Raw genomic sequence first — 12,397 nt, 5'->3', positions numbered from 1 at the left:
ATTCAAACGGGAAAACCAACTGTCTAATCTATATAAAAAACGAGAAACGAGAAACACTTATGAACCACATCAACAAACGACATCTGAACATCAGATTCCTAATATTTGTTTTTTTCATTTTTTTGTACATAAATTAGGCTATTAGTTTTCTAGTTTAAATTGTTTTACATTTGTCATTTGGGTCCTTTTATAGCTGACTATGCGTTGCAGGCTTTTACTTATTGTTGAAGGCTGTACGGTGACCTATAGTTGTTAATTTCTGTGTCATTTGATCTCTTGTGGAGAGTTGTCTCATTGGCAATCATACCACATCTTCTTATTTTTATATATGTGTAGTTTGAAGAAACATATTATTCACTCCCCAAGTCGTACTTTTTTAGTATTTGATATGGAGAAGAGGTAGCATCTCTGCCTTTGTAAGCTATGTCCTAAATATTTCATATTCAAAATGGTACGAAACTGAAAAGTGAAAATCGGCAACAAAGCGAAAGAGATGTGTTGTTTTTTATTTATCATGATATTTGTCTTATATTTGTTTACTTGCTTAATAAGCGGTTCTTTCATTTAATGATATAATCTGAGCCATTTGTTTTCGGAACAAAAAAATCAATAATTAGTGATTAAAATAGTGTGGTAAACAAAGATTCAAATATCTGAAACAATGGCTTTAACTGTTTTAACAATACCTATCATTAACAGGATTGTCTTTGTTACTGCCATTTCTCTCTTTAATATTGTCTTTCGATGAGAACTGTATGTGTTGAAGTTCATTGATCTGTGCTTTTCTTTCATCTAAAAAATAAAAGAAGAAAAAATTAATTGACAGATAAATCTTTTTTCAATCTCACTTAAACTATAAAATGTATTAGTAGTTTGATTTGTATATATCTTTCAGTAATCACGAAGGGCATTCACCTTCGTTGTGTCAAAGTACCTCCCATGCTGTTCGTAACAGTATGAGAAACTTATTTTCAAATTCAATATGCTTAGAAAAGGAAGTAATAAGACAGTCAAGATGAAAAATAATGACGTAAACAAGTTTTTGATTACAACTAAATGTTCTGCTTATGTTGGGTAAAAAACGGAACAGTTGTCTCTGAAGTGCCAGCTATTGAAATAACTGTTTACACAACTTTGAATTAATCGAAATCCTAAGGATTTTCTACCCCAGGAATAGATTTCAGAAGTTGTATTTGGCGAAACCTTTGGAATTTTGAGTCCTTAATACTCTTCAATTTCGTACTTTATTTTGCCTTTTTATCATGTTTATTAATCCTGGTAAATAGGATGAGTTTATTTATATATTTATCAATAGAATTAATATTAAACAAAATTTTCTTGAAGTTTTTCGTAATTAAAACACGAATATCAACTTAGGTAAATTCGCGTAAACGTCAACCCATTTGTTCTATACCTGTCGCGAAAGCAAAAGAAGGTCTTCCATGTTGTACTAGAGAGTACCTACACTTTATATCAGAGAACATATGGTTTCATCAAATTGGTATATGTGTATAAGATATCATAGCATGAAGAATATTTTTTTTTTTAATGTATATATATTTCAAACATAATATCAGGCGCGCAGCTACGTTTACGTCAAAACGCCCGGGCGTGCACATGAATTTTGGAGAAAATATATTTTAATCCAAATAAATAAGAAGAACTGGTTAAAAGCACAGGAGTTTTATAATGCTTTCTTCAATGACTTGTAATTGAAGACAAAAGTGACGAAATTTACTTTTTACTCAAATGGTATCATATTACATATTTGTTCATTTTATGTCAAAGTCTGTATCTACTGTAAATTCTATTCAGTTTACTCTTGTTTGAAGCAATTCATTATCTGTTGAAATACGATAAGTGGCTTGCATTTTTATGTTACACCTGACCATCAATGAAAATTGATTATTTCAAATTTGCGCGTAAAAGGGTGAGAAAATTAGATAGATTAGATAAAGTCCAAATAATTAATAGAACGACAACATTGAGATGGAGACTTGCTTTTTATACTATCTCTACAAAGTTTTGAATATTTTGTCGATTGTTTTACCCCACATCTCCTTTTAAACATATTTTAAAGTATCTGGTTTGGATTTTTTTTTTCTCTAAAACAAATGGCCATTAAATTCTAAATCCACACAATGAAATTTGTTTCCAAAAAAACCAAACTGGACTATAAAAGTGAGACGAAAGATACCAAAGGGATATTTAAATTCATCAGTCCAAAAAAAAAAACTGACAATACCATGACAAAAATAAAAAACGATGAAAAGACAAACAACAGTACAAAACACAACGTCGAAGACTTAAGACTGAGTAACACAAACCCCAAACAAAAACCGGAGGTTATCTTAGATGCTCCGGAAGGGTAGACAGATTTTGCTCCACATGATTCACCCGTCGTGTTGCTCATGTAAGTACGAACCCTCTAATAATTCTAATTCGGTAGGTCACATTGGAGGAAAAGATGACGGGATAGTGGTTACAGCAAATTGGAACATATCCGTCGTCACCTGTAAAACAGAAGCCCACCTCCGGGTGCGGGATTTTCTCGCTGTATTGAAGATCCATTGGTTGGGCTGTTTTCTGCTCTTTGGTCGGGTTGTTGGCTCTTTGACGCATTCCCCGTTTCCATTCAAAATGTTATTCCATAACGGTCAACCAACTCGTGATGACGGCCGTAAATATTTTGAATGAAAGATTTCAACTTCACTATTAGGACCTTTGGTTCAATAGCTTCCTTGTAAGCAGCAACCCACCATCAAGGAAATCACGATAGGAAACGCAAGCTCTGGAATTTCGTATCAGCTAGGAGATATATACTCAATATGCAGTTGCTGCTGGTATGTTGCTACATAGAAATGGAAATTTCACAATTGGGAAGATGAAATCATCGTAAAGTTGTTGATTTTGATGAGTTTTTAATAATAGAAATTGTATCTCTTTCTCGATAACGCGTGATCATCAGAGGGTTTCGTACCTCACTAGGGTGTCCTCTGTCCTGGACCCGCTGGGGCCCCCAGACCCCTCCTCGAGGTTCGGGCGTGAACGTAAAAATGGCCTAGCTACGCAACTGTAATTTATGTCTATTACGATTGTATAAGTACGCGGCCATCGCATAATGTAGTCTGATTTTGAAAATAAGAAATAATTTTGATTTGGCAGATGTAGGGATGTAAAAATGGCAGTAGTAGCCTACACAAAAACGATAAAAATTGATAAATGATTAAAGTATCTATTTCACACATATGCCATTATCAAATTTTTGCCTCACTTTCAGATTCAATTTAAATTGAAGTAGTTGTTATATCACTGTACATAACAGAAGGCAACATAATATGAATGAAAGAGGGACGAAAGATACCAGAGGGACCGTCAAACTCATAGATCGAAAACGAACTGGCAACGCCATGGCCAAAAATAAAAAGACAAACAGACAAATAATAGTACATATGACACAACATAGAAAACTAAAGACTAAGCAACACGAACCCCACCAAAAACTGGGGGTGATCTCAGGTGCTCCGGAAGGGTAAGCAGATCCTGCTCCACATGTGGTACCCGTTAAGTCTTCAAAGTCAAATGATTAAATCGGTTTTGTAAATTTCTTTGTTTATTTCGCACTGTAACTTTATCTATGTTGTTTGCGAACTCGTACAATCATTTATCTTCAATTTTTTTTTAATTTTTTTTTTTTTTTTTTTTGGCAGAGGTAACTAAAAGGTCCATTGGGTATTATGTTCAAATTTGCTATCAAAATAAAATGAAAAAATAGGAAAGAGAAGGAAATAAATTGATAAAAATCACTGTAACAACTGGTCAGGAGTTGTTTTTTTATAATTCTGCACAACATAATTGCAAATTCAAAAATATTGATTATGGTCGAGGATCGGTCATTGTATTTCACGCTACTATGCTTATAGTGTTGCGGACAGTTGAATGGTGGTTGTGTTAATAAAACAACTTCTCTTGTATGAGTTTGATAATGACATATTTTACTATTAAAGAGACCTACTGGCCAAATTTTTATATTATTGTTCGTATAACAACAAGAAAAAGATAGGATACAGATTCATCAACCAACTGTGTTATTTGGTTTTATAATAATCTATTTTTGAAGAAAAAGGCAGCGATACACATGTAACTACTGTATGAGGTAGCGACACATATGTGACTACTGAAGGAGGTAACGACACATATGTAACCACTGAAGGAGGTAGCGATACATATGTAACTACTGAAGGAGGTAGCGATACATATGTAACCACTAGAGGAGGTAGGATAAAGGTTAGCGTACTGCAGACTACAATCCTATATGTATGTACAAGATAAAAACAGAGATGTGGTACAATTGCTAATGAGACAACAGAGTCCAAATGTCGTTTAAATTAAGCAATTATAGGTCACCGTACGGCCTTTAATTATGAGCAAAACCCATAGCTAATAGTCAGCTATGAAAGGTCCCGACATGACAAAATTTGAAACAACCTAAAAGAAATAAAACACAACGGTATGATTTATAGTATGAAAATAAACGAAAAACAAATATGACCAATAGCAACCAACGGCAACCACTGAATTACAGGCTCTCGGTTTAGAAGAGGTGCATATAGAATGCGGTGGTGTTAAACATGTTTGCGAGAGTTCAAACCTCCCGTACCTTGAACAAGTTCATTTTTGCATTGATATCCTTCAATAAGTATGATATCATCATATATTTAGTTGTTTCAGTTTATAACAACTTTTATGTAGAGAAAATCAGTATTGCTTTTTTTTCTTTCGTCAAAAACGAACTGTTATCTATAGTCCCCATACACAAAATATGAGTTGAGCAAAATTAAGTTCCCTAAATACATTCTCTGTGTATTTATTTTGTACTGTGGAATAAGTAACATTCACTAAACCCTGAGCCTTATGCACAATCTTTATGGAATGCCGTACTTTGACTTATAATTGTTTACTTTTTACACATTGTATAGAGAGTTGTCGCATTGGCACTCATACCACATCTTCTTATTCATATTTAACGAAACTATAAACAACTACCATACTAGTGGAAGGATAAGCTAGCTATAAAACCAGGTCTAATCCACCATTTTCTTCGGAAAATGCCTGTAAAAAGTCAGGAATATGGCAATTGTTTTTCACTTGTTCCGTTGGTTGATAGCGTTTGATTGATGTCAGTTTTTATGGAGTTCAACTTATTGAATTTGTCTTGGAGTTCGGCATTTTTGTTATACAGTTTTTTTCTTATTTGTTCTAATCGATAAATAGATTGAACTTAAATGAAATGAGATAAGGAACAAACATTATTTTGATAGTTATGACAATGCAAGAAATAAAATAAGCCTTGAGGAAATTCAGACAACTGTCATACACGTGGGAGGTTTAGCAAGCTATGGTTTCACCCCCCATTTCCTTTAGGAAATGCCTATACCAAGTCAGGAATATGACAGATGTTTCCATTTGTTCCGTTGGTTGATATAGTCTAAAGTTTGATTTTGACAGGTTTTATGGACTTTACCTTTTTTGAATTTGCTTTAAAGTTCGGTATTTTTGTTAATTTTTTTTCCAGACTGTTTGTGTTAATTTGTTCTTGTCTTGAATATGCATGAAATGGTAGCTATTGGACGTTACGCAAGCAAAATCAATAAATCAAATTTAATATCTCTTAGATTCCTTAACAACCTAATTTTCAGGAAGACAATACGGAGGGAAGCATTAGTCTACTGAATTTAAAATATGCGTTTAACAGGTGCAAATACATTGATTGGATCTAACGAGTCGCTTATTAGACAATATACTTACTGAAAGCTCAATTACTTGGGCATAGCTGACTAGCATTATGTTTTATATTCTAAATAAAGCTAAATAAAGCAAGTCAATGTACTTGAATAGAAACATCAATACACATTATTACGCAAGATAAGATTAGTGATCTAATATCTCAGAAGAATGTCAACGCGGAAAAAAAGTTTACCTTTAAAACACGACAGGATATTTATGAACAGCATAAAAAAAGCTTAACAGTTTGAAGGAAAAGAATGTTTGATAAATAATATCGCACTAGTTTCTACAATTAACAATAAGTGATAACTTGCACAGCCGATCTCGTGACCAATTGTCTGATCTTGAACTTGTCGAAATTCAAGTACGCCTTAGTGATACCAAACGCATTGCATCACATACGCTTCACGTCAAGCAGATAAATAAATTTAAACGTTATGGTGTGCAAAATAACCACCCTTTAAACAGACCTTCAAATTCAACTAAAAAGTCTTGCAATCGTAGATTTCATAGAAAAGGTCAATTCAGGTCAATGCCAACAACACGGTTGTCAATTTGTCAACAGTCTCTTTAACTGAGGATGAAATTAAAGTTTTATCTGAGGATTTGAATGTTTGCCCTTCGCCCAGTAACATAGATAATATGAAACTGGAGGATAACCTGAATAAATTTGTCAGAACCCTCAGAATTAAAGAATACTTTGGTGACAAAACAAAGGACACCGATGAAGACTCCGACAGTTCTGACTCGGAGGAAGAAATCAGAATTCCGCGCTTTAAAAAGAAGAGTTCATGGATTCAAAAAACCAAGCAAATCTTCTACACTGGAAGAAGCTATCGACAAAATCAAATCGGATGTTGTTCATCTAGCTAAAAACAAGAAATCGTCGTTTTATAACACCTCTTCTGACGAGACAATCTTTGAGAAACCGAGATGATATTGTGATAAAACCAGCAGACAAGGCAACATTTTAGAACCACCCAACGAATGTTTAGTCCCGCTGCTTTCTCTGTTTCTGAAATGCAACAATTTCACTTTCAATGGTGAACATTATCTTCAGATAAACGGGACAGCGATGGGGACGAAAATGGCACTATCTTACGCTAATATTTTCATGGACAAATTAGAGAAACAAATCATTTCAACATCTTTATCTAAACCTCTGTCTTGGTTCCGTTTCATCGATGATGTTGACATGAGATGGATTGAATCTCAACAAAAACTGATTTTATCAAACATGCAAACAACGCCCACCAGTCAATTAAATTCACACATGCAATTTCCGACTCTAAAATATCTTTCTTGGGCACAACTACATCTATATAGGACAGTGTCACGTCAACAGACCTCTACTGTAAACCTACAGATTAACATCAGTACCTTTCTTCCCAAATCTATACAATTTGTTTTTTGTTTTTGTTTTTAGAATTGTCAAAGGATCCTATATCTAATTTTAAAGCTGTATAATTTATGATCTCAATGTATCATTACTTATGGTTACAATATCATTTATTATGAGTGATTATAAGTGATTGCTGAGTGAATTGCTGAAGTTGAACAAGTAACGTAGCAGAAAAAAAAAACATTTTGTGACTAACCAAGGTGGAATGTTTTAATTGCATACCTATTTATGATATCATGTAATTTACTTCGCGTTTGAACTGTTTCTCCTGACTATACTAGATTTCTCATTGCTAATAAAGTTGACCTTTATTCATCATTCACCGTATTGTACCGAACTCCAAAGTAAATTCATAAATGTGAAGTCCATTAAACAAAATTAAAAAACTATATCAACCAACAGAAGACTGAATCAATAAAAAAAATAAAAGTCAGCACCTGGTAGTCTTACATGGTATTTCTTTCGGTCACACCTACTGGATTAAGCCTTCACATGTACACTTACATTCCCGATGATATCACCAGCTCAGTTTCTCTGTACTGACATGATTCATGACAAAACTTTTCATTAATTCTATGTTGATAAATTAAAAGATTATTGAGAACATAAGGTTCCAACTCCCTTGGGTAAAGTTCACCTTTGTTTAATATATTACTAGTTTTAGGTCCCTGTTGGCCATGTAGCTTTTCATGATGCAGGAAAATCCAGAAAAGCGCTTGGACGCATGAAATAGATAAAGAGTTTTCTTTTCTCATTTTCGTTGTTATAAATAAATGATATCAGGTTCCTATTCTTTTTTTGTTGTCCATATAACCCAAAATTCAAACAGGAATAATTCGAGTATTTCTCAACATTCATTACCATCATATAACTTTTTCATCCTGTTGTTTCATTTGCTGTTAAATGACAATCAATGACATATATTTTAGATGATGATCCTTCAACATATTTTTAATGTTGATCCTTGATCATATGTTCAATGCTGATCATTGGAACACTTATTCATTAATACATGTATGTATTATCCATTATTTTAAAGGTATGGGCAAAAAGTCACATTATATTGAATATAAGAATTCTTCCAAAAATAACCTTGAACTTCAACACCTTTCTTGATTTAAATATAGACAATAATAGCACAAACAGGACCACCTTCAAAACATGAAGACTGTTACTTTATATTGTCAGATGAAATAATGTGTAATCGTTTTAATCTAATTTTAAATGATGAATATAAATCCAGAAAGCGCCTTAGCTTGAGGATAAAACTTATAAGGTAATAATGTGTAATTGTTCTAATCTAATTTTAAATGATGAATGTAAATCCAGAAAGCGTTTGGACGCATAAAATTTATAAAGTGTTTTTACAGCACTGAATTGATACTGCTGCTGATGGAATATCAGTCCCTGTGGGTATCTCCAGCTCAGTATTCAGTACTTCTGTACTTACATGATTTAGAAACAAACCTTTCTTTAATCAAACCTTTCTTAAATTGTCCGTTTATAAATTTCGAAATTATTAAGAAACTAAGATATCAACTGCCGCCTCAGGCAAAGGTGACCTTAGATGGATTTGGTTATTACATGTATTTTTTGTCCTTTTTGATCATATAGCTCTTCAACTGTTCCGGGTCAATCATTTAATTAAAGTTCAATATTATCAAAGACCAAATAAACAAACAAAAACAAGAAGGTATAATTACTTGATTAATAAAAAAAAATAAGTATAGGTTTTATGACGAGTGAGAATTTGGTATCGTTTGATATCAACTCGAGTCATTTAGTTTCAAGGTAATAATTAGAAAAAAAATATTTTTTTAGTTCATTATTATTTTTGAAATTTAAACAAGAGGCTCACAGGGGCCTGTATCGCTCAACACCCTTTTGTCAAAAATAAATTGATACAATGCAATAAGATTTTTTGGTGGAAATGTGAGGTAGGTATTTCTTGACAATCTGAACAGTTTTGCTCCAGTCAGATTTTCTCTATCTAATATGGTTTTCAAGATATAAGAACATTGTACCCTAACTTACTATCTTTAGCCATGGCGGGCATGTTTGCTGACTGTGAGCAAAAGAGAATACAAAAAAACTTTATATTTAATTCCTAAAAAGATTATTCACCTAAAATTTTGTTGTAATTGGTTAAGTAGTTTTAGAAAAAATCTTTGAAAAGGTATATGACGGACACAAAAATTAGTCAAAAGTTGTTGTTAAAGGCTAATTGTTGAAGGTCGTACGGTCACCTATAGTTGTTAATTTCTGTGTCATTTGGTCTCTTGTGGAAATTTTTCTTATTGGCAATTATACCACATCTTCTTTTAATAATACTCCTTAAGGAAGTATTCAATTGTTTAAATGTTATTAAAACTTTTGTAGATCTTGATTTTCTGATTATTTTTGTTGTTTACAGTTTATACCTTTCTGTTATAGTTTTCGAGATAATGGGTAAAAGCACTAATTTTTGTAAAACAAAAATCGCCATTTACAGGCAATAATTTCTTACGGATTTGATAGATAATTTCTTGTATGTTGACATTTTTGTAGATCATGTATTGCTGATCATTTTTTACAGTTTCTGACTATTATTACAGCTTTTGAGACAAGAGGTAAATCAGGAAAATGAGCCAAAACTTGTCTTTTAATGGTTTTAACCATGATTAAAGCTTAAGGTGTCATCAGATATTTTAAGTGACAATAGGAAGTAGATATCTATATCTATATATTGTGGTTTTCAAGATATAAGACAATTAATGTCTTTTACCTCCTGTGTTCTAGTTGTAGCCACTGTAGTCGTGTTTGTTGATTGAATAGAATTACAAAAATGTACAAAATGATCTTAGGATCATTCACCCCAAGTTTGGTTGAAATTGGTAAAGTAGTTTTAGAGATGAATTTATTTGAAACGTTAACAACGGACGACAGACGGACGCCAAGTGATGGCAAAAGGTCGTATTGTATTTTAGGCTACATGAGCGAAAATAAGCATATGCAACTATTCCAGTCATAGTTACGTTCGATAACTCTGCATGTTACTGGTTTAATAAGAATTATGTTAAATTTACTGGTTACCCGTGTGATGATTAGAAAATTGAAAAATATAGATATTTCACCTCGGTTACCATCCATTCTAGATTTTCTTTTATTGATATAAAATAATAGCATAAATTAATTTCATTAAAAGTCGATCAATACTAATCTACATGTACACAGGTCTTGTCAAAACTTACATCGTGATTAGGTGCCATGTTTGTTTTCTTTGATCACGTTGATGACTTAATATCTCCTTAATCTAGCTATGTCCTTGGGTATTATTAAAGTGACAATAACGTGTCATACTTAATTGCAATATCAACAGTGAAATCAAATTGAATCATTTGCATGGGTAAAATTAGTGTCGAACATCTTCTACGTTTGAAAATTATTTGGTCGCCATTGTTACGTAGCTTCAAAATTTCATCAAAACAAACAGCATGTATCCACTTTAACAAAGAAAAACAATGTTTGATTCTATGCTGCTTTAAGGTAAGACAATTACTAAAAACGCAAGCATCCAACATTTAAAATATTCGATTTTCATCGTAAATATCTTACAAAATATATCTTCACAAGTCGGCCCAAGCTGTCAATGTAAACTGCATGGTTAATGCATATAAATCTTTATTTTGAGTGCGAGAGACTGTTTCTAATAAATATATTAAAGAAAAGGTGAAATAAGAAATTTCTTAAATACAATAAGACAAACTTTAATAAAAATTTGAAATATTACTTTTTGATAAATAAGTAAATGAATACCGGCATGTCGTTACGTTGTTCACTTCCAACAGCGGCCGCCATGTTTAAAATATTGCTAACGAATGCCAAAATGTCAACTTTTCAATCAAATTTTAAAGCAAAAAGTTTGATACCTAAACTGATATGGTTTACGAATTCATTTATATGAATCTGTTGTTGATCTTTTTAGGGGTTGGAAGGATATTAGTAATAATAAATAAGTTGAGAAAATTGATTATATAATAAGGTCCCATTGCAATTTTATCGAGTTTTAACGGAGGCTGTGTGGTTATGTCACCTCAATTTTCAAACTTATTTTGAAGCAAGAAATCATATATCTGAACTGAAACTTAAACCATTTTTAATTGTAAAAGTGAATGTACTGTAAAACGCGGGGTTGGGAGGTAAAATACACAATGCAACAAAAAAGTTATGACCGTTTAATCTATGTACCCCGTTCATTTTCATTGATAATCAATCGGCCATTAATGATATACAACTGAAGTGTAAAAGTCACGTGATGACCGCGATAGTTGGATATGGAGAGTATATATCAAGTGATGTTCAATTTTCTCGAGTTATCAAACATACTTCTTTTATGGTAAATATCTTTGCATTTTCAGAAGCTTCACTTCCAATGTAAGACCGCTTACGGTATTAAGAATAAAGTGTCAGTACCCAATACTATTATCAACATGGGGCGTTTCCATGTGAAACATTTGAGTGTTTTGTGTTATTGAAGAACTCCGTTGCCAAGGAGGAGATGAAACCTTTGAAAAGTAAAATCACAAAAATACTGAACTCCGAGGAAAATTCAAAAAGGAAAGCCATAATTGATCAAACAAATATCCAATGAAAATGATGCAATTTCGTAAATGATTGCAGCATAGACCAACCGAACTAACGCATTTTCGTATCGCTTTTTGTGTGATACGAGAAATATCTTTCATGCAGCAAATAGATAATAGACCACAACCATATGAGATTATAAATGAGCATTACAGAGACTTCAAAATATTTTATAATATGATGCATTTTCATCAATTGTGTTATATATTTAACGCCATGGCGTAAGCTTCTGAAATATTGAAGTATTGAAGTATTTATACATCAATGGCTTAAAAATTTTGAGTCGGAACGTTCAGGATGGGAATTCCGCAATGGAATTATTTTAATCAGAAAATTCCAAAGCAGGGACGTCTCATTTACACAATAAAACAATCGATGACAATTCAACGGTTATGCGATAATTTAACAGTAGTAACCTGTATTAAACTTTATAATTGAACTTTCCCAAGTAAACGGAGAACCTCAATTAACGTGTTGTCCCCAATCAAAACAAAAACCAAACAAAATTGTTTACTTAATTAAGCACATGCGTAGTCTTCTCAAACTTATGTAATAAGTTATTAGACGCATATTTTTGTGCTATTT

The 12,397-nt window shown here is 32.5% G+C and overlaps 1 protein-coding gene across 1 annotated transcript in view; it reads right to left on the bottom strand.

Annotated features, from left to right (window-relative positions):
* The window catches only part of LOC127733669 (visual pigment-like receptor peropsin), a 62,504-nt gene that overhangs the window by 33,642 nt on the left and 16,465 nt on the right, over window positions 1–12,397 (bottom strand). Inside the window, exon 2 of the mRNA XM_052242984.1 lies at window positions 687–792. Coding sequence (XP_052098944.1) covers window positions 687–792 — 106 coding nt within the window. The remainder of the gene's footprint in view (window positions 1–686; window positions 793–12,397) is intronic.

Source organism: Mytilus californianus, unplaced genomic scaffold (assembly GCF_021869535.1).
Source record: "Mytilus californianus isolate M0D057914Y unplaced genomic scaffold, xbMytCali1.0.p SCAF_3, whole genome shotgun sequence".
NCBI classification, from domain to species: Eukaryota; Metazoa; Mollusca; class Bivalvia; order Mytilida; family Mytilidae; genus Mytilus; species Mytilus californianus.
Note: the sequence above shows the minus strand (reverse complement) of the source record. Positions and strands in the feature narration are given on the sequence as shown.